Source organism: Talpa occidentalis, unplaced genomic scaffold (assembly GCF_014898055.3).
Source record: "Talpa occidentalis isolate TD23 unplaced genomic scaffold, MPIMG_talOcc4v2.1 talOcc4.11, whole genome shotgun sequence".
Classification (NCBI taxonomy): Eukaryota; Metazoa; Chordata; class Mammalia; order Eulipotyphla; family Talpidae; genus Talpa; species Talpa occidentalis.
The window spans coordinates 22,487,331-22,511,322 of NW_023601104.1; the positions used below are offsets into that span (position 1 = coordinate 22,487,331).

General features: G+C 35.8%; 1 protein-coding gene across 4 annotated transcripts in view; it reads right to left on the reverse strand.

The window, feature by feature from the left end:
- The window catches only part of NEDD4 (NEDD4 E3 ubiquitin protein ligase), a 105,434-nt gene that overhangs the window by 16,345 nt on the left and 65,097 nt on the right, over nt 1-23,992 (reverse strand). For all 4 annotated transcript variants that reach the window (XM_037502538.2, XM_037502542.2, XM_037502541.2 and 1 more), the window contains 12 exons: nt 23,458-23,519; nt 20,635-20,737; nt 16,241-16,407; nt 14,350-14,467; nt 14,092-14,259; nt 11,357-11,422; nt 8,385-8,504; nt 5,758-5,961; nt 2,894-2,974; nt 2,143-2,197; nt 1,988-2,046; nt 197-262 (listed from right to left, as the gene is read on the reverse strand). In XM_037502538.2, coding sequence (XP_037358435.1) covers nt 197-262; nt 1,988-2,046; nt 2,143-2,197; nt 2,894-2,974; nt 5,758-5,961; nt 8,385-8,504; nt 11,357-11,422; nt 14,092-14,259; nt 14,350-14,467; nt 16,241-16,407; nt 20,635-20,737; nt 23,458-23,519 — 1,269 coding nt within the window. The remainder of the gene's footprint in view (nt 1-196; nt 263-1,987; nt 2,047-2,142; nt 2,198-2,893; nt 2,975-5,757; nt 5,962-8,384; nt 8,505-11,356; nt 11,423-14,091; nt 14,260-14,349; nt 14,468-16,240; nt 16,408-20,634; nt 20,738-23,457; nt 23,520-23,992) is intronic.

Genomic DNA, 23,992 nt, shown 5'->3' on the forward strand with positions numbered 1-23,992 from the left:
TTAAAAAATAAAGACATAAACTAATTGTGGTCTCCAATGACATAACAAATACCCAAAAGATAAGCATCCTTTTCCTGTAAGAAATGATACAACATTGTCATAAATATAGAAATCATTCTCTATTTTTAAAATGCATTTTCCATTCCTTTCAGTCTAAGTAACAATCATTCTAAGTACTTATTGTAGTATCACTGACCTGCTTCTTCAACTTTCTTCGGAAGAACTCATACTTTCTTTTGTAATCCCTGGAGTAGGGCACTGCCTTGAGTTGAAATTTTTGGAAAAATAAATAAGGTTTAGGTTGTTTTTACTCTGGAACAATTTAAAAAGTTCCCCTCTGTGTATTTTATGAACATAAGTTAAAGGCATTAAGAGAAACTATTTGGAAAGAAAAGTTCAATTTGAAGAAAAACAAATGCAAAACTTTAAAAATTATAATTTCTCTATTTAAGATAAATTTGTATCCAGCAATTCCTATGGCTGTAATTTTCATCACACAATATTCTTGAAATGCAAAATGCCAGAAACAGAAAATTTCTTCCAAGTAGAGAAATATTAGAAATGAAAATTTCCATTTCTAAAGAGACTTTCAAAGCGATTTCTCCATTATGGGAACAATTTGAAAAATGTACTTTTTCCGTGAACTTTAAAGGAGTAGCCTTTTTTATCCATTATTTAAAAAAAACTAGACATCGACACTAAAGAAAATCTAAAACTATACCTTCAATTTTACCTATTCTTGTGAATTAGAAATCAATTAAAATTTAGAAAGCTCACATAACAAAAAAACAAGCAACAACAAATGTTGATGAGCATGTGGTGAAAAAGGAACTCTCCTACATTGCTGGTGGGAGTGCAAACTGGTCCAATCTCTGGGGAAAGCTGTCTGGAGGTTCCTCAGTCTACTAAAAATGGAGCTACCACATGATGTGGCAATTCCATTACTAGGGATCTACCCAAAGGACACAAAAACAGTGATTCAAAAGAGCACCTGTACCCCTATGTTTATTGCAGCACTATTTACAATAGGTAAAACCTGAAAACAACACAAATGCCCAAAAATAGATGAATGGATCAAGAAGATGTGGTACATATACACAATGGAATATTATTCAGCAATCAAAAAAAAGATAAACTCATGCCATTCGCAGCAATGTGGATGGAGCTAGAAGGAATTATGCTCAGTGAAATAAGCCAGAAGGAAAAATAAAAATATTGAATGGTTTCACTCATAACAGGAATATAGGAGAACCAAATAAGACATCAGTATAAAAAAATAATAATAACAGTAAAAAAACACAACAAAGCAAAAACAGACAATTATAAATCAGAGACATACTGCAGGGGAAGAGGAGGGAGAGGGATCAGAGGAAGGGAGGGAGGAGCACAGGGGACTGTGGTGATGGTGCATGGATGCTTTGGGAAGGAAATTCTATGGGGACTCAATCTGAGGGGGTGGGGGAAAGCAAATATTGTCTAAAAAAATTTTTAAAATGATAAATGTTAAAAAAACAAATTTAGAAAGCTAAAAATGGGAAAAGTAGCTATGTAAATAAGAATGTTTTCCCTATCACTAACCTGACTCAAGAGTAGTGTAAATATCATACATGGCAATATTTATACTCATTACCAGTCATTTACACTAACTGCTAAGAAGTTCAAGACATGACCCTTATGCTTGATAGGGCACTGTCTGCTTCCTGACCAGATACACCCTTGGCTCCCCTCTGATCTGTTAAGGACTGCAAAGATCTTTTCAAACAATGGCAAGTACCAGGAGGAGGAGAGGGGGTAGCTGACTGGCCCACTATTACATAGGGTTAAGATAACTTCATATAATACTTTTCAAATTACTGGGGTGTGGGAGGGGAGAGACTTGCGAATGTGCTTTCCTCTCAATGACTGCAGGGTTATGCCCTTGACCATTCACCACTGAAGAGACACATGAGAGACAATTCCATCAGAGAAGACATACTAAGAGACTTACTGGTCCAGTTATTGCAACATTCTGCAAACGAGGATCTTCCCATTGTGTTCTTTTTATGTCTGGAAAGAGAGAGAAAGAGAAACTGATTCTTTATTCTCATGCACAATATTCAATATTGCAAAAAAATTGTGTAATGAAAATTCATATTCACATACTGTGATTTATGTAGAAGATTCTTCCATCTGTGTGAGTTCTCTCTTCCCACCCTGGCTATAATGAAGAAAGTATTTCAATTATTTTAGAAAAGGGTTCTAGAAGTATGGGTAGAAAAATGACATTGGTTATATGCCATTTTTAATTTGCAAAAATGCATAATTAAATTTGCAAGTTCCATTCTTTATAGAAGGTATCAACACAAATATTATAGTTTTAAAGAACTCGTGTTCTCACTGGAATACACAGCAATCAAAATAAGATAAACTCATGTCATTTGCAGCCACATGGAATGAGCTGGAAGGATTATGCTAAGTGGAATAAGCCAGAAAGAGAAAGACAAATATTGATGGTATTTACTTATTTATTTATTTGTACTGGTCACTTACATGTGGAATATAGAGAAATCAAAGGGTCAGACAAAGACAAACATTAAAACAAACTATTGAAAGAAGACCATAGATCTCAGATATCCAGAGGGATAAGAATGGAGGTGGGGGGGAGTGGAGGTTAGGTGGGGGAGAGGGAGGGAGGAGAGCACAAAGGACTACGGTGGAGGACTAAGGGTGCTTTGGTGGAGGAGTGCTATGGTGACAACACCTAAGGGGGGAAATCCTATACTATCAAAATACTAACAAGGATGTAAAATGATGGTTTCAGCCAAAAAAAAAAAAAGAACTAGTTTTTTTTTATTCCAAAATGCAAAATGTTTGAGATAGTCAAGTTAAATCACTATCCATTATATAAACTTACAGGTAATGGCCCTAGATCATTGGAAGTATCAAGCGATGTCTTTCCTCTCAGATGAACTGGAATTTTTAGTCTTGGATCTTCCTTTTTTTGTAGGAAAAAAAATTAAGAAAACAACATATACATTTTATCAGAAAGTCAGTATATTTTTTAATATGATAGCTATTTAAAATATTCTATTTCAAAAGTCCATTTTTATTTCATTTGCTTCATCTGTGAAATGCTAATTTCTTCTTCTGAAATCTATCATTTTCAGGCTATAAAATTCAGTTCTCAGTTTTCAGAGTAAGATCAGAATAACTTAATCTCTTTCACAGAAACCATTTACAGTATTTGCCCCACTCATTAGGGACTGAATTACTATATGAGGTTCTCCTACTCTAAATAAATACTGGTGAAAGAATGGGACATAAACTGGATCAAATGTTATTTCTGAGTTCATGAACATGCTTTCTGACACTTATCTATCAGAATGCTGATTTATTAATATTCTAAAAGAACTGTCAGGGGAAAAGTTTGGCCTGAATGAACTCCACAAACACAGGTTTGTGGAATCCACCCCCATCCCAGAGCAATGAGATCCTAGACACCAAGGACTACAAATCCCATAATGTCAACATCACCACCAAAGGGAGGACTGCTGTGTACTGAGGGTGAAGCTAAGCAGCCAGGCTTGGTATATAACCCAAGCATGTGGGCCTTGGGGGTGGCGCTTGGTTTTTTGCCAGCTTTCAGTGTGCTACTGGGATTCCAGTTTAGCAGAACTGGTAGGTACATTCACCAATTTATCTTTCTCTCTCTTTCTCCCTGAGTTATTCCTGTCTTCATTTCCCCTTTTTGTAAATAAACCCTTTATTAATCTTTTTGTGTGTGCCTGCAGTTGAGTCTCATTTTAAGTCCCTTTAAAGCCTATGCGGTTGGAGCAAAGAAAGTTTGTTCAATAAATGGTGTTTGGAAAACTGGTTTGCTACATGCAAAAGAATGAAGCTTGACCACTACCTCACCCCATACAAAAAAATCAACTCAAAATGGATTAAAGAACTAGACATAAGACCTGAAACCATAAAATACATAGAAGGAAATATAGGCAAAACACTACATGATATGCACCTCAAAGACATCTTTACAGACACATCACCCAAAGCAGTGATAGTGACGGCAAAGATCAACAGCTGGGACTACATCAAATTAAAGAGCTTCTGCACAGCAAAAGAGACAATAACAAAAACAAAGAGAAACCCCACCAACTGGGAGAACATTTTTGCACACAACACTAATGATAAAGGACTGATCACAAAAATCTGCAAAGAGCTGATGAGACTCAACAACAACAAAGAAAATAATCCTGTCAAAAAATGGGTAGAAGAGCTAAAAAGAAACTTCTTTGAAGAGGAAATGCAAATGGCCAACAGGCATATGAAAAAAATGTTCAACATCACTTGTCATCAGGGAAATGCAAATCAAAACTACCATGAGATACCATCTTACACCAGTGAGAATGGCACACATTAAAAAAACTAGCAACAACAAATGTTGGCGAGGATGTGGAGAAAAAGGAACTCTTCTACACTGTTGGTGGGAGTGCAAACTGGTCCAACCACTATGGAGAGCTGTGTGGAGATTTCTGGACCTACTAAACATAGAGCTTCCATATGACCCAGCAATTCCACTCCTAGGTATTTACCCAAAGGACACAGAAACATCAATGCCAAAGAGCACCTGCACCCCTATGTTTATAGCAGCAATGTTTACAATAGCTAAGCTTTGGAAACAACCCAAATGCCCCAAAATAGATGACTGGATCAAGAAGATGTGGTACATATACACCATGGAATATTACTCAGCATTCAAAAAAGATAAACACATGCCATTTGCAGCAACATGGATGGCACTGGAAGGGATCATGCTCAGCGAAATAAGCCAGAAAGAAAAAGAAAAATACCCGATGGTCTCACTCATAGCAGGACTCTAGAAAACTTAAATAAGGGACCAGGAAAATGAATAACTATAAGAAAGCGAAAATCAAAATCAACAAACAACTATGAACCAGAGACACTCTATGGGGGGTGGGGGGCGGGGAGGGGAGGGATTGGGGTTAAAATAAGGGGGTTGCAATTGTATGGGGAATATAAAAATAAAACTTATTTAAAAACAAAAAAATAAAACCTATGGAAAAAAAAATAAATAAAGCCTATGCGGGTAAGGATCCAAAGTCTGGCCAACCCATTTCACATTGGGGTTGCCCTACAACAGAATGAGAAGCTTAAAAAGGTTACTAAAGTCATTTCAAATTATTGAAAAAGAGAACAAAATTCAATTTATTTGGATTAAATTCCATGCCTAGTTACATTTTATTTTACTAAACTTTTTATTTAGGCATGCAGATCATTAAGTAATTAACTAAAATCTATTCATCTGCTGCTGATTTCAGTAATTCTTGAATTAATGATGAACCAACCATTAAATAATTTTAAGCCTTGTCTTGAAATAGAATTCTTATTCTGCCTAGTCTCACCAGGTTTTTTGGGGATTAAATGAGGTATGGACTCAAATGCGTTTTGAAATTATAAAGCCGAAGGAACTGCAAAGGATTATTACTAAATATCTTCTGAAGCAGTTATATTATGGAACTAGAAATAAGTAGTAAATGTGTCTCCATGACAATCACCCAAATTACTAAAAAATGACTAAACCATTTGAATAGAAATTATACTATTAAGAATTCAACATCTTTAAATGAGTATCAGGAAACACAAGCATGCTAATGTAGACTTTACATTTACATTTTTTTAAGATTATAAAAAACTACACAGAAGAGATTATTGAAGTTGTTTCTATAAATATAAACGGGAGAGTATTAAAATTACCCAGGTCGTGGTTTTAGTGTTGTGGTCAATAAAGAAAGGCCTCCCGTTTGGAGCATGCCGGACTTCCCAGCCACGAGGAAGGAAGCCTTGCTCGATTTCCGCTAGCTGGGCCACCAGCTGTGCTGAGTCCTTTATGGGGCCTTGTGGTTGATGGTGGGCAGAAGAGCTCTGGTTAGATGGTGGTGGATTGGTCTCCATCGCAGCCTATCAGGGTAAGCATGAAACCAAGTTGTAATGTTTGAGAGAGAACACACAAAGAGCTGTGGCCACATGTTAAGTTAACCTGAAAAAAGGAGGTATACTTATAACCAGGCCTAAACATTGAGGCTTCATTTTTCAAGAAACTGTTTTGTTAGACTTTGTTTTAAAAATAATTTAAGAAACAAACGAAACAGGCATGAGTCCTGACCAGTCGCACCAACCACCTCTTTGGGATTCCTCTGCAGGTGAGTGATTACAACTGGCAGCAGAAGAATATTGTGGTCATTATCTCTGTGCCTCTCTGAGGTGTCTGTGTTTCAGAGGCCCCGTTCTATTTTGTGTGGCAACTACCCAAAGGTCAACTGTCCATTTTTATTTGAGGTGCTGTGGTGTGTGAGACCCTTTCTGTGTCAGAGATGATGCAAAGAAAAGAATCTACAAGGACAAGTAAGTGCAAAAGAAGCAAAGGAAGCAAAAGCTGCTGCAAAGTGGGAAGACCAAAAATACTCATTCAATGTCATGATGAAGATTGAAGAAGAAAGGCAAAAGATAAAAGATATGAAATAAAATGAACTGATAAAAGCAACTAACAAATTGGAAGCCTGGAAGGAACATCAAAAAGAAGCTGAAAAGCAAAAAGAATAGTGAAAGGAAGAGGAATTTGTCTACAAGAAAAGCAAATTGAAGAATAGAAAAAATAATTGAAACAAAAATTTTACTAGATATTCAGCATCTAGAAATTTTGCCACAAAAGGTACAGTGATTGATATAGTCTAGAAAAGTGAGTCTTTCATTGGTGAAGAATATATATGTCGTTATTTTGGGTTTTTTTTTTGTAAATTATTTAAAATTTAGGTCATGGTTTTGTATATGGAGAATACAAATATAATACAAAGCTGAAACAAAAAAAAATGACTTATAATTTCTCAAGCAACTCTATAGTGGTTACAGTGGTAAGTCTGTGGTGGATACATGAGATTGAGGAAGCAGGTCAGGAGAACACTGTATCCCAGTTGCAAATGAAACTGTAACACCTACTAGAGGAGGAGAGAATGAGTTCAAATGCTAGGGAGACAAAATAAATAGCAAATATCCATTATGGAAACAGATGACTGAAATGTACCATGTTCAAATATGATGCTGTATTAGTACTTAAAAAAGATATCGTTAGGGCCTCCCCAGTGGCAGAGCGGTTGAGTGCTGGGTTGCGAAGCTGCCCACAGCCTCTGCAGCGCCGGTTCGATCCCTGGCTGCCGGGTGAGGGTCCCACATGGCGCGCAGACCTCTCCTGCCACCCGCTGCTCCCCTCAGCCGTGTACTTCATCACTCTGCCTGCTCTGCTCTCCCCTCTAGCTCTGGTGAATTCTCTCACCCTCCCGTGCTTCTGACTGTACCCAGTGCTTGTATAAATAAATAAATAAATAAATAAATAAATAATGATTAAAAAAAAAAAGATATCGTTATACAGCATAACATCTTTGCAAAACTTGAAACACAGATCTAAGCAATATTTTGTACTTTTTAGTTCTCTGTAAGTATAAAATCTAGGCTGGAAGAATACACAACAAATTTGAGATGGTGGGTCCCTCTGGGGAGTGGAACCAAGAGCTAGATTAAAAGGAGTATAGAATGAATATTTTAATTTCTTAATGGTGGTAAATTCTGAGTGTTAAGAAAATGGGTGGTTTGCTGCATTATTCCCTGCACTTTTCAGTGTTAAAAGAAATCTTTTTGGCAAGAGAAATGATGATAAGATAAAATAAACATTTTCCTAAACACAAGGAAATATTACAAAAGGCACTCACTGTTGGCCAGGGACATGTCATCACCACAAATTCTTTGATACTAATTACTCAGATTATCTTTTAGCAAAAAAATGACGCTGTTTTTTTTTTAAGATTTTATTTATTTATTTTTGCATAGAAGAACTAGGGTGTAGGCCAGAGGTGCAGGGGGAAAGAGGATTCACCAGAAATAGAATAGAGAGCAGAAGAGGTGGATCCACTGAAATACACTGCTGAGGGGAGCAGCAGGTGAGACAGGAGAGGTCTGCTGCACCATGTGGGTTAGGTCCCTGGCTGGGGATTGAACTCAGGTTGGGGCAGTAGAAACCCTGAGACTTAACCCCTAGGCCACCAGGGAGGCACCCAAAATAATAATCTTAACCATTTAAATTACAAAATCACTTAGTGGACCAGATAATTTTGCTCTCTGATTCCCATCTGAATTTATTTTATTTAATGAAAAGTAGAAATTCATGTGTATTAATGGTAACGATCTAATAGTAGATATTTAGCACCAATGTCAGAAAATGATTAGGTGAGAGAAGCATTCGGTGTATACTACAAGGTGATATAATTGCTTCCAAAGGGATGTGATGGTTTAAATACCAAGAGAAAATAATTTAATGGGTAGATTGTGGGTACCTGTACAATGGGCTTTGTCCAGGTAGTGGTTCTGGAATTGTGATCTACATAATATGATCTTCCTCTTTCATCTTGTTTTTCTTCCCAACCTGGTGGTAATCCAGATGAAGTAGGCAAAAGCTAAAGTAAAGAGTAAGAGAATTAAATGTTAGTAAGATAGACTCTTTTTAAAAGGACTATGCCATCCCTTCTTCACTACTAGCTCTCTTTAAAATGAATCATATTTGAAATCATTTAAAGAATACAGCTTTTCACTTTAAAAAAAAAACAGTAGAACAGACAATACTGATGAAGAGTAATAATGCTAATAAAACATGACAGTAGTAACAACTATATACTCTGTGCTTTAACATGGATCATGTCCTTTAACCCCCAACACAAATCTTAATGAGATAATTGCTTTATTTGTCCATTTTACTTTCAAGCAAACTGAAGTTTAAAAAGTTGCAGTTAATTTCCTATCAGATATGAAGCTAGTATGGAGCTAAGATATGAACCCAGGTAATCTAATTATAGAAATTATCACCCATATGTGCTGAATCAAAAATTGCCCCTGTATTCTTTCTGTGAGAGCTGAGAGGTACTGTTTATTCTAGCTTATTACTAATAAACCAAGAGGCCTAATTATTTCCAGGTTTACTTAAAATAGTCCAGAGCTGGCTTTCCTTTTGTTTTTTGAACCAGACACTTCAAGGTTAGGCTGGGTTCCCTAATGTGCCTTCCACATAAAGAGCACCACCATTAGTCTGTTCCCTGGCTAGACTGTTCCCTAGAAACACAGGCGGTAAATGTGCATTGCTGACAGTAATGGCAAGTTGTTAGTGTATAAAATAAAGGAGTTCAAAATTGCCCAGTTTGACAAATTTCTACCAGCTGATGGATAAATGGATAAACACAACATAGTATAAGTCTACAGAAAGGGCTATCATGATCTGAGACATGCAAAAATGAGGCTACATCTCAAAATCATCATATTGAGGGAAAGAGATGGAACACAAAGGCTATATATTGTATGATTCCATACATATGAAATTTCTTAAAAGTGCAGCAACAGAAAACAGCTGAACAAGGCTATCTGGGCTAACAGGAGGTGCTGGGATTAAGGAAATTTTGGGGGGGTGCTGGAAGGGTGCTTAAATTTGATTGTTGTGAAGTTTGTATGACTGTATAAATTTATTAAATTCACATTTATGTTTACTTAAAAGTCGATGGATTTCATGGTGTGTCGGTTAAACCTCAAGAAAGCTGTTTAAAAAAAAAAAAATCCCTAATCAAAATATTGAGAAGAAAAAGGATAGAAACAGCTTTTCAAGTACATAAAATATGAAAAATTCCTAGATTCTGCTGCTTTTCTTGTGCACTTAAACTTGTTTCTTAAGTGAATGTCAGTCAATCAGAAATTCAACATTCTCATTGTATGGAGGATGTAACAAGATGAGAGGAAGAAATACACCATCTTGGTAAGCAGGCTCCAGTCCAAGAAGAAGGGAAGACAAGTGACAGTAAGTGTAAGGAAGGCTGGTAGGGGTACATCTTCCAGTGGCATCTACCATCCTGATGATGTCAACAGTGACTGGGCCAACTGCATAAGTGGGTGTCCCCTCCTTCCTCAGCACAGGATCCGTGTTCTTCCTTTTTAGATCAGTGAGCTGCTTTGGATTAAGGAATTGTGAACCCCTGCATTCTTATGCTGGAACTTCCATAAGGACAAAAATCCCATAATCTACATTTTTCAAAATTAATATAGACTACCATTCACAGTTGCAAATAGTTGGTGAAACAAAATGAAAGGGCCAATCCAAGTGGGACATGGAAGGTTCACAGACCCAGGAGAGGGGGGAGAATTAGGACATGGGAGCAGCCTGCTAGAAGAGCAGAGAGAAGGACAAAAGCAGCATGGGATTACGATGGGTGGGTAAGGAGAAGGGGAGGTTAAAGGGGCAGGGAGTCTGGGAGTTTCCATTTCATTTGGAAAAAAAAAAAACAAGTGGGGAGCCAGGGAAGGGAAACTTGGAGTAATAGGAATTGAAACAGGAGGAAGACAGGAGATGAGGACAGGAAAGACAGGAAGTTTCTAAGGCCTAAGTTCTCAAGGCTGCAAATGCTGGGCTGCCTGGTAGACGCAACTGAAGGGAAGGCAAAGGGGGCTAATAAACTCCAACTGAACTAGCTGACAGCCATGCACACATGACTGAGTGACAGAACCCTGAGGTGACACTTCATCTATAGTGAAGGGTAGCTAGACTCCACAAGGACGATATGGAGCTGAGACTGCCAGGCACCACACCAGGAAGTGTGAGAGTAAGGTTGTCTGCAGCAGCTCACCTCTGGCAGCACAGCACTTCAACTGACAAGCCCAACTATCTGCTGTCCACAGTCACCAGTTCTCAGGACACTTTCTTATGATGGGAAAGCCAGATCTCCCTCTTTTATCTTAAAAGGGACTACAATGATATAAGGAAAAAATATATATCTATAGTATATCACATTCTTGGGTGTTCATTTTTAATTTAGGCTAACAATCTAACTTTGTCTAAGTGGTTGTTTTTAAAATATGAATAATGTTTAATCTTTTAAAAGTTCCAGATTAATGAATTCTGTCCTTGATTGCTTACTAGAAAAAAGTGGACCCTTCCCATACTCCATCATAGTGATTGTATAGAGGTTTCTGGTGGCCAGACTTGAGAGATTTTAGCAGATTCCAGAGGGGAGAGTGATGCTGGTATTAGGCCTGAAGAGCAGGCAACATAATATAGTGAACTGTGGTAAAGATACTGAACATGGACTAAATTTTTTAAAAAAATGAAAAAACAATTAAAAAGGATCTATTTAACATATTTCTTCTCATCACCCTTAAACCTCATCCAGTACAACCTATATTCTGTACTAGAATCAGTTCCCTGGTAAGCAAATTACAATACTCAGTGTTCCCAAGAAAGTTGTGGTGATTGAGGGGAGAGATTAAAACTTACCACAGGAAGGGCAGGCTGTTCCTCAAACGTATAGGTCACTAAGCTGCCTCTTCTGCTGGAATGATTCTTTTAGAGAAAGAAAGATAAGGTGCCCTTAATAACTTAAGGTTTGTATTTGTCTTTGAATGGCAGGTAAAGTAGTAGGGGCAAATATGACGGGGGAGAAGAAAGAACCCTGGCTGGGAAGTGGCTGTTGAAACCGCATGTGAAGGCACTTGGCCACTCTAAAAACCACCATCCTTGAGTCAGGGCCATGCTAGGAAAGTCATTTTCTTCTGTATAGCACACAACTCTGTAACAGAGAACACTGCTCAGTGAGCTTCATTTCCAGGCTCTTCCTGAGGTTCCAGTCACTTCCTGCCTCTCAATCTACCCTCTGGATAGTCCACATAACTTCTTTCCTGGAGATCACACATTCCTTCTTTTCTTGTGTTTTTATGTGCATGCTGTTGTTACTATCTGAAATAATTTGTTATTTGATGTCATCAAAATCTATACTATACATATAGATTAAGTTAGAATATCCACTATAGTACTATTTATAGTAACAAAGAACTAAACAATAAGACTGGTGAAATAACTTCACCATTAACTTGCACAATGGGTTGATTTTTTTTCTTTTTTGTTTCTGTTGTTGGTTTTATTTTTTTTTTTTATTTTTTTTATTTTTTTTAATAGAGGCATGTTTGTTTATTTATTTATTTATTTGTTTGTTTGTTTGTTTTGTTTATACATGCACTGGGTACAGTCAGAAGCGCGGGAGGGTGAGAGAATTCACCAGAGCCAGAGCGGGGAGCAGAGCAGGCAGAAGGACCGAAGTACACTGCTGAGGGGAGCAGCGGGCGGCAGGAGAGGTCTGCGCGCCATGTGGGACCCTCCTCCGGTGGCCGGGGAGCAGCCGGGGATCGAACCGGCGCCGCAGAGGCTGCGGGCAGCTTCGCAACCCAGCTCTCAACCGCTGCGCCACCGGGGAGGCCCTGTTGTTGGTTTTAAAAGAAGTACATTCCATGTCTATGTTGTAGTGAAAAGTATAAACAGGTGTATAAGGTGACCTTGGGTTAAAAAATGACATACAAATACATGTTCATTTTTCCAGAGCCCAGCAATGTTATCATTTCCTGTTTCAACTTCAAGAAATATCACACACATATTTGTTCTCCAGCATTTAAATAATTTACATAAAGAGTGTGGCATATCAACCACACTGTCCTGTTCTCATGGACCAGTACTCTTAGGGATTGTTCCACATAACATGTACATCCAAAGTCACTTTATTCTGTTCAGTGACTGCAGAGTTTGGATGCATTTCAACGCATAGGTGCCATACACTGCTCTTATAATTAAAAAAAAATAGTAACAGGATGAAAGGGAATAGAATCTTGTATTATTTATCATCAGAAAATCAATATAGTGTATCCTTTAAGTATTTAACAACTTTTCCTACTCCTTTGATAAAAAAAATATATAAAATAAATGGAAGACAGAATAGACAGATGGAGAAAGAAGGGGAAGGGGCAGGCAGGTACATCTGTTCTTGGAGAGTCACATAGTTATTTACATAGAACTATCTACATCTAAGCTTCTTGCAGAAGGTACTAGGACAGAAGTGAGTAAACTTTTTCTGGTAAGATGCTGATAGTAAGTATTTTTTGTGGGCCACATAGTCTCGGTTATAATTACTCAACTCTGTCAACATAGTGGGTATTCAGTCATCAGCAATCTTTAAACCAATGGCTGTATCCCAGTGACACTTTAACTATCATATAGTGCCTTGCACATAGTCAATCCTCGGTCAATATTTACTACAATGAAAAACAGGGTAACTCCAACTGGAAATGGCCTACCCTCCTTAGAATAAACTCTGTCGTCCACAGAAAGCTTTCCATTGATGACACAGGTTAAAAGCCAGTTCCACCTCCACATGGTAAGGTAGACTGGAATACTTCCTTCTGCACTCCAAAGATAGCAATTGTCATAAAGGTTGCTGGTATGAGAATGTCATCTACCTTTTTGCTTGGTAAGAACATATCAGTTTTCATTTCAGATATATCAGTTTTCATTTCAGATGGTATAAATGAGCAGGAGAAAAGCAACCCCTGGTTACCCGGCCTGGTACTCTTAGGTAGAATCAAGAAAAAATCAAGACCAGTAATCATGGCTGAACACAGACAAAACGTAAATATTGTCCAAGTCAAAAAATACCAAATAATCTCCCTATGCTGGCAAATATAAGTGACTGCTGCTTTTTGTTTAATTATAGTTTTTGTCTCTCCACAGATGAGAGATGAGATACCCAATCACAGCATGGCCCTTTGCACAGCATTTAATGCAGAGCAAAGATCCACTTCCTTCAGTACTCCTCAAACCTCCTTTAAGGAGCCCAAATCCTTTATGTCTTTTCTAACATACTCTGAGTCTCTCATCGTGTGTGTGCCCCTTGCTGAAATAATAACTCCAACTTTTTCAATTACAGATGAGTTTCTGGTGGTCTTTTGCTAGAGGACATTGACTTACACAATGGACATTTAGACTCCAGTGTCCACTTGGATTATCCACAATTTTGTTCCATATTAATCGCTGAAAAATCATCATGCTATAAATGTAAAGTCTTAAAGTCCCCAACACATTATTACATGCCACTTTGGACACAATTTTATGTAAAAATTAGTAATTGAATGGAACAATATGTGTAATATAAAATTCTGAAGCTACAGCAAAATCTAAGAGCATCTTACTGAGCTGGATACTGGTTGGCCAGTGGTTGAATTTCCACAAATAGTGAGTCTGGCATTTAATTCGTCTGTAAGGTAAGTCTGAACATCCAAGTTATTTGATGGTGGAGGTGATAGGAAGGCCTGATTACTAAACATGGTAGCTTCGTCTTCTCTTATAATCTCCCAGTTCTGAAATGAACAGAAAAGTTTAAGTCACACATACTTTAATCTCTTGCTATAACATGTATCTTTCAACAAGAACAATAAAAGCATTTCTACCTCAGAAGATTCTCGGTTGTCAGTACTTTCAGTTTCCTCAGATATCTGTCGCCTGGTGGTAAATGCACGTTGTGCTTGCAACTGAATGTTACCATTCTCGGCATCTGTTAGGTTGTCCCTGTATTAGGAGTGTTAAGAGTCATCACCCATGTCTGAAGGCAGTTAAAATAATAGTCAATGGTTCTGTGATCATTTGAAAAAATACCTACTTTAGATCAGATTTTACTGTCTTGAGCCAAGGGTTACTTCGGATGCATAGATTAAGCTGCAGTCACACTGACTGGTACTTTCAGAATACCTTATGCAGTTGAAAGCTTTGTGAAAATGTGATGTTTTAGTTCATCATTATTCCAAAGATAATGTCTGACATGTTTGGGCTCTCAAAAAATGTTTGCTGAATGAGTGAACATCTGAGAGTTTCATAAATAATTCCATTATTATTTTGCCTTTTTTTCTACAATAGTAAAATATAGAGTAGCACTAGAAAGATCATGAAAATTTTACTTATACATTTTCATGAATCAGTAACATTTCTAGAATTGGTCTTTACCCAGGAGTAGAGTTCCCCATACATGAATATACAAGACAGAATATTTTAATGATTATTGATTAAAGGACAAAAATATTTTAATGACTAATGATTAAATGGTATCTGCTTTTAAACATTTACAGTAATGGGCCTGGTCTAAGAAAGGATAATAATACAAAGGGGATACCTGAGTTTAGAAAAGGTACAATACGTCAGATTGAACATACTGCACAAGTCAAGTCTGTTACTCTAGCTATTTGTATTTAATATACTCAAACCTACAGATCAAAAATTTCATAAAAATATTTAATAACAAGGGATTGCTTCAGATTTTCCTCCTGTTCCAAACATTTGATTATGGCAAGCTGACAATAACCACCACCATGGTGAAAGAAAATGTGATTTGCTTAAATCAAGCTTGCCATACAGGTTAACAATAGTAATACTAAGGGATGGAATACTACTAGTAATACTACTAGTAACACTAATGCACGAATAGGGCAACTCTAGAATTTTAGTGTCTGCATGTTATTCTATAGTGATGAATGCTTCTGTGCCTTGTAGAACCTGGACCACTGATTTTCTCTGAAAGAATCAGAACTGAAAATATCTATGGAAGTACTTGGGCTATATTGGACACAAAATACAAAAGCCAAACATACAAGGTAATGAGAAAATAAGAAAAATTTGATGACTGTATCAAATGGCAGAAAACTTGAGAATGACTTATAGGCTACATGGTAGGAGAAGTGGAAGGAGATTTGGTAATAAATATAAATAATGGGAGAATTTGTTACTGTATGTACAGTCTGATGATAATAAAAGAAAAATGTCATTGAGAAGCTGTAATTAGAGTTCTAAAGTCATTCTGTCTTTGACTGGTACATACTGGAGGTTACCTGTATACATTGACCAGACTGGCAAACGATTATTTAACACAGACCTTTGTATTGAGTCATTTATATTTTAAAAATAGTATACTTTCAACATTAACATTTTAAAAATATTAATAATGAACTATAAATAATCTCTAAGCTTTCTAAAGCAATCTAAAGAGACTAATGTACCTCTGTGCTGCATGACAATTAAAAGCATAAATAATTGATAATTTATTGAAATAAAAAACCAATTAGAAGGGTGGTATTTGTGAGTGAAATAATTTTGAATATTTATCAAATCTTTTTTTAAAAGACAGCTAAATTAGCATTTTTTAAGTCAGGTATAAAAATGCTGGTATTCATTAGTTTATGGCTCCCTCTATTATTATGAATCCATAATAGATCTATTTGAAATATGATTTCAAAGTAAAAATTAATGATCAAAATATATTCAGGTAACAAGTGTGAAGCCATTAGCACATACTGGGGAGTTGGTCTTTTCCACTGCGTTCTTCTAGATTCATGGTTTACATAGTAGGTCCTTCCAAGAATATCCTGCCTCTCTTCCCATCCTGGAGGTAGAGGAGAAGGTTCTTGTTGCTGTTGCAAATGGCAAGCAGCATCTGGTTGGTCCAAAACAACCCAGCCAGGCTGAAAAGCAGAACAGTAACACTTAAGTTTAAGCTTGATTTATTAACCTTATAAATAATGCTATAGGAAATTTTGAAAGAGATTTAGTGTATCTAGGTGCAGAAATTACACAAAGGCAGAATTAGCACATCAACTTTTAAGACCATAATATAAATATTTTATGATAATGAAAACTTCTTTTTGCAAAATGATAACATTTAAATTTTGTTTGAAACTTTTCAAAATTTTCAAAAAAGGTCTAAACATATTGAAAAGAAACAAAGAGGGCAGAAAAAAAATTTAAGCAATGATGGAAAGCACTGAAAAACTAAGAAGCAAGTTTAAACTAGTATAAAAATAGGTTATTTTCTAAATTATAAATTAATGTAGGAAGGGTGGGGGTCTTATCAGCAGTTTTCTCTCCCAAAGAGAAAGTAGCTTGTACATGGAAATCAGTAACTATTTGAGACCTGAAAAAAAATCATTAGATGAAGATCAAATATTCACGAGGATCTTGATAAGAGATGGCAAATAATTTAGAAATAATTGCTATGGTAATCTCTCTAGTGACTGCAAGTCATGATGATTCTCTGGCTTGACTTTTCCTTCTCTTCTGGACCAATTAAGGGCATTTTGGTCAAGTGATAAAATAACCAAAGAAAGAGGTTTTGTTTTGTTTATAGTGCCAAGAAGGCACTGAAAATTTGGTTCCTCTGAGACTAGTGAGGGATAAATATACACAGACTTAGCTGGGGTGGTTAGAGCAAGGAATTAATTGAAAAGAGTAGCAACAGTTAATGGTACAAGAAACCTCATAACAGAAAATAGGTATAGTTAGGAAAGCAAGGTAAACTAATGAAAACTTTATAATTCTCTTAAAGGGACACCAAAGAAGACCTGAATGAATGAAAATACCTCTTGGCTAGGAACAGTCAATCTCACAAAGCTGTCCATTGCCCAGATTAAATTATAAAGTTGGTGAGATTTTGATAAAACTACATTATGGATTTTAAAAAATAAGACAATTCTCAAGTTAAAACAGAAACACATACAAGCAAGGATAATCAGCAAAATTCTATAAAACAACAACAAATGAAGTTTAACTCTACCAGATAAAATATATTACAAACCAAAATAATTAAGCTTTGTAGCACCAGTGCATGCATAGACAGGCAGTTTAATAGAAGGCCAGGAACATTAAGTTTACAGGAATTTAGTTTATGAAAAAGATATTTCCAATTTGTGGGGAAACAGGCAAATTACTTAGAAAGCAGGAAAGAAATTTGATTTGGATCACGACTTCATACCTTATACAGAATATATCACAGATTAAGCAATATTTAAATGTTAAAAAGTAAAAACTAAACTGTATTTATTCAGCTTTTTCTAGGTACTAGTATTCAGAGCTGAAGCACTATGGTGTGGCAGCCATGGATAGCTTAGAAGAGGGAAGAGATTTGGCCTATGGATCTGAAAATGAGGGGTCAGGGAGAAGAGCAGGAAGGACAGGAATGTTTTCTGGTAGCAGAAAGAAACAGAGGTGTCTACAGTAAGGTGGGTTTTTTCTGGCTAGTCCTGGTGGAAGGGTTATAGACTAAGGCAGAACAGAAGGTGAGGGTTAGGGAAAGAAGACAAAACTATTTTTGGGAAAAGGATCTGGAAAGGAAGCAAAACTGACTCCCTTTCTTTCTTGCTTTTGTTTTTCTTTTTTACCTCTTCTACGTGAACTGACATTTCATTTTTATTGCCCAACTTCCTTTTTTCTCTCTCCATTCACTTCCAGAATACAGGATCTAGCATACCTCAAAATTAGTCTTATGTATATTAAATCAGATTTTATTTCTCTGGCCTCAATCTCAAAAGCAAGTGAGTTAAGTTTTTATATTTAACTCTCTTGAAAAAAAGATTAACTTTTTTTGTTGTTTCTTAATGTGGTTATTGATTTTTTTTCCCTGAAGGTTAATGAAATTTACTAATAAAAGGGTCCTTACTACTGCTATCAAGGATTGCAGAAATATTCGGAGGTAAGAAAATGCTACTAACAAAATCTTTAAAAAAAAAAATCTTAAAGATTTCTCTCAAATCTTTAAGAGCAATCTTAATGGTTTCTCTCTCAAAGGTCTGCTTATTAAATTTATACAATCCAAATAAACTTGAGGAGGGAAAAAAAACTAAGGGCTTTTAAAAAGCAGTTTTAAGTTTGAGAAAAGAATGGTATATTTGAACATTATTTAGAAAGTATATTTTTATGTAGAATGCCTCTCTATAAAACATGTACCAATATTTATCACAAAATAATTCCAAGTACTAATGAATGTTACTTAATTCCTGCAACCAACAAATATAATATTATATGTTAATTTTTTAAAATACATACTACTAAGTCCAGAGTTGCAAAGGTTACAAAGATCAAATGTTTATCTAGTACACCCACTCTTTATTATACTAAGGACTACAAACTGCCTAACAGTGAGCCTTTTTTTGAAAGTTACAATTGTTTTCTTTAAATAGTAGAATTTTATATATTTAGTCACAAACTAGATGTCAAACTACTCACAAACTAGACTTCTCTAGTCATTAGCTACACAGAAGATAAACAGGCAAAGATTCATGTGTTTGAATTCCTTGGGCCTTTCATAAATAAACTCCTACATACCTACATCTACTGAAATTATAAGGTGCAATTCTGAGGGAATTCAAACATAGAGACATGAAACCACGAAATGAAGTGAAGCAGTTCTACCCACAGGAACTGAATTGTGAATAAGGTACCTGTGATAGACGCGTGTGGGCAAACCTTAGAACCTTATAACAAGTTTCTATATAATGAAGTGCTGTTAATTTTAAGATACTAAATAAAGAATTTTCTTTCTTTACAGTAGAAATACTTAACTTTAAACACAATTTCATTATGCAAGATACCCTGTGCACCAAAACACCAAATAGGAAGACTGTGACTTAATAAATACCTAAAGCTTTACTATATGTCAAATCAGAGAAAAATTAAAAAGTAACAAGACGATCAAATACAAAGTTAAGATACCAAGTTCTCTGTCACACTCTTAACTATATACTGTGATTTAAAGAAAAACATTCTTTCCATTATTACAGAGTCCCCTGCAAAGTAAAGTCTCATCAGAGCATTTAAAAATTCCCCAAAAGTTTTGTTGCTAAAGCACTGCTTCTTCCTGATTCTTCTTTCTCAATGCAAGTGTGTATGTGAGGTAGAGTCCAGCTGACGGGAGGTCCCCAAACTTAAAATTCTGGAGACCTACAAGACTATCAGTCCCAGAGGAGTGGCTTCAGAGGACAGCACACACCCAAGCCCTCCAAAGCAAAGTGGTGACAATACACTGTGTGGTCTCAGCACATGTTGAATGCTCTTGATGGTCCTTCAATGAAACTTCAAGGGCAGGTTTTTTTATCCCCACTTGAATCATGACTTTCTCTGTTGGAAGAAAATCAATAGGCCATCTGGTACAACCAGGTCACTATGCAAATGAAGAACCTATGGTTTAACAACACACATGACCATTCAGCTGGTTAGTAGCAGAGTTAGCAACTAGAGTTGCAGTCTCCAAATTCCTGTCCACTTCTATTTCAAATACATGCTTGCAGCCTCCCCTTTACTCAATGCAGATGCATGTGGCTTTGCCCAAATACTTGATTTGGGCTTCCTCTTTTCCTGTCATCCATGAAAATTGTTAAACTCTATTTGCCCCAAATAAGTGTGGCTTTTTATTAAATTACTTAACTTCTCTCTCCCCGTCTCATCCTCTCCTTTCTTATGAGGCCCCTTCCATCCCAACCTTAATAATAGGAAAACTAACAGAAACGACATTTCATGAAAGAGTTACTAATTAGTAGAGTTTCTGTATATTCAAATGACAAATATTAAATTGTGGTCTTACTTTAATGGAGGGGAACATAACATGGTTTTAGAAAACTTAAAAACTAGAAAGAGTTAATGACTTAATTACAACCAACATGTTCATTTGTCAACATTATATTCCCTATTAATAGCCTCACCTTTAAGAATGCCATCAGTGATGACCATTCATTCTACAGAAATACTGCTGAAGGAAAGAAATGGTTAATGAACTCTTGGATGAATAAACAAATGCCCAGGTAAATAATTTTTACTGTGCACATTAACTTCATTGAACAGTTGTTTTTTTCGTTCAGACCGGCAAAATAAGGAATTAGATCTTTCCTTTTTAGTCTAACCAAATATTTATAAAATCTCACCTCTAATTCCTCAGCCTGTTCTGTGTTATCTTCTTCTGAGCCGCTGGTTTTAGGTAGATAAGTCATTTTTAATCTCAGATAACCTTTAACTCTTGATTTGTGACTGCAGAAAAGAAAATAATTATTCACAAAACTTTAACACTAGGAAGAAAAGTATTCATTTAATGAGTCTATTGAACACTGACTAGTTAGTAGATGATACTCAAGGGCAAGTTCCAGTGCTGAGGATATTTAGGAAAGGAATAAATGGTAGAAAAAATAAGCATATGTAATAAATGTTATGAGATAAATAAGATACCAGGAGAATTTAAGTGAAAGATCAGAGATCTGGAATGAGAAGTTGGCATTTGAGTTGAGACTAGAAGACTGAGGAGGATTTTGATCTATGGCAATGAAGGTTACTTAAGGTCACTTAATGTATATAACTAAAGAGAAGGGCAAGAATGATTAAGTCAAAGGAAACCTGGGGTGCAATTAATTAAGGAAATAGCACAAGTTGAGTATAGGCTGTGTAAAGGAAGTAGGGATGTTCCAGATGATGAGGTCGATGTGAAATTAGAGAATTTACATTTTATTTTGCACATGCTGTGAGCAAGAGAATTTTTTTGGATAGGGAAAGATTCTCACAGGTGTGTTTTTTTTTTTCTTTAAATATTTTATTTTATGTAATTCTTACATCTTTTTTCATCTTTGCACAATGTATGCATTTTCATTTTGGTTATACTCCCCATACAATTGCACCTCCCCCCTTATTTTGACTCTAGGACTCTAGTTCTTCCTTTCCCCGCCCCTCCCTCCCTTCTTCCCCCTGTAGTGTGTCTCTGGTTTATAGTTGCTTGTTGATTTTGATTTTTACTTTGTATTGATTAGTCTTTTTCCTGGTCTCTTATTCAGGTTCTCTAAATTCCTGCTATGAGTGAGACCATCTGGTATTTTTCTTTTTCTTTCTGACTTATTTCGATGAGTATGATCCCTTCTAGCTCCATCCATGTTGCTGCAAACTGCATGTGTTTATCTTTTTTGATTGCTGAGTAATATTCCATTGTGTATATGTACCACATCTTCTTGATCCAGTCATCTATTTTTGGGCATTTGGGTTGCTTCCATAGCTTAGCTATTGTAAATAGTGCTGCTATAAACATAGGGGTGCAGGTGCCCTTTGGAATTAACTGTTTCCTCACAGGTGTGTTTTAAGGATACTAATCTAACCATGTCATACAGAATGACAGAAAAGTGGAGAGCAAGGATTGATGGATGTCTGAAACCCTACCATCTTTCTTTGGCAGCTTTTGGACCTGTCATATGGTAATTTACTTGATCTATTTTCACAGTGTATCACCTTTTTCAATGAGTTGTCTAAACTAAAGGTTGCTCCTTGTTGTATTAATAACACAAAAAATTTAAACCTATCTTTCTTAAGCTTCTAACTTAAGATTTAAATTTGTCTCTTGCCTCCACCAATTCTAGCAACCTACATAGTGTTGAAATTCTTGCTTATTCTCACTTTGTATATAGATGTCTCAGTGATTTTTATAGGTATTAGTTAAGTAACCAATTACCCTTTGGCTTTATAGACACACACAAAAAAGTCCTAATCGTTTTATTCTGTTTCACCCTATCCCAGGCCTTCGTCTGAATGTGGCCTGCGTCTGAATGTGGCCTGCATCTCCATATATGAGTGGGTGAATTCTCTGACTTGTTGCTTTAAAAAAGGGATACAGACACCTTGTTCAGATAATTTTTTATGAAGTAGTTTCTCTACAGTGATAAGTTTTATGTCTTTCTGACTAGATAATAAGCCAATGATTTTGGACTTAATGGTACTCCAAAAAAAACTAGAAATATAGTACACTATACATTTGAATAAAGTTCTTTCTGCACTTGCAATAATATCCAGGGCAGATGGAAGGTGTAAAATGCTGTATTTTTAAAAAATAAAGTTATTAGAAAGAATTTGACAAATTGATAAGTAGGTTTATTAGAGCAATCAAAGCAAAGAAAAACTGGTTACTTATTCTTGGGATGCATGTCACAATCATTTTAGAATTAAAGGAGGAAAAGAGATTTATATTCCAAGACGTCTGCAGAAATTAAATATGTGGTTTCTCTTACACAGAGTAAACATTAACACAAAGAGCACTGTCCTTTTGTTTTCTTGTTTGTATTTCAGAGTAATTAAATTTTTGTTAAATTAACAAATTTATTAAACTTCCATAGTATATTTTTCAAATCCATTTTCTATTTTTAAAAACAAGACAAATAATGTTGTTTTCACAGCTGTCCTTCCTCTGTTATACTTTGACCTTTTTGACAGTATATCCACACATAAATGTCTTGACTAGATTTTACTTGACTATGTGGTACAGAGATCATAGGAATATAATCTACAGCTTAAACTTAAATATTTTGATAAAAATCAAGTAACTTAGATTAGGAAATGGAATTATGAACATGTACTTTGGTTTTTAAATTCCAGTATTTGTTCATGTTATTGTCTCTAAGTATCTGAGTTGCATATTTTAAAATATGAAACATTTAGTTAGATTTTTCTGAAAGTGGTTGTGTGCATAGCAAATTGGATACTGATTTTACATGGTGATTTTTGTGAATTTTTTAAGGCTTATGTGACAAAATTTACATATCCTTTAAGATACAAGATAAACATAAATATAAAAAATGACAAATTTCAGCCTTCTAGTGTGATAAATATGGGGACAATGACTGAAACTTTGAATTTCCAAAGAGGCTACACAAAGAATTTCCAAAGAGCTATAACAAAGAATTTTGAAAAACTCAATATGTTATCATTTTATGTTTACTGACCTTCTTGGATGAAGAACAAAATCCTTAAAAGTATATGGTCTCTCCATTCTTGGATTTTCTGTCTAGAATAAAAGAGTGGGTTTTCAAGTTATATCTATAACACCAAAAAATATAGACTTTTCAAGAATATTCATGAACTATGTATGACCTTAGGCAAAGAAAAAAAGTAGCTTTAGTTTATTAAATGGTTACAGTTGGTAACTTGACAGTGCTTTCACTCTCTGCACCAGAGGAGTTGCAGCTGGCATCACAACTTAGTGTGAAACTCGCTGAGCAGGTATGTTGTGGAGCCAAAAGGAGGGTAGAAGTGCAACAGTAGAGTGGTTAGTATGTTGACACCCCAAATGGATATGGAATATGTACAATGTCAGCAAGGTAGCATGGTTAGAGCATTGAGACAATTCTAGCAGAACAAAAAGTATACAGCCTGGAAAATGAGACTGAGTTAAATCTATTATTATAAACTTGTGATCTCTAAAGACTAGAGGAAGCCAATAAAAATCTTAAAAGATAGCGATAAAACTATCACTTCCCT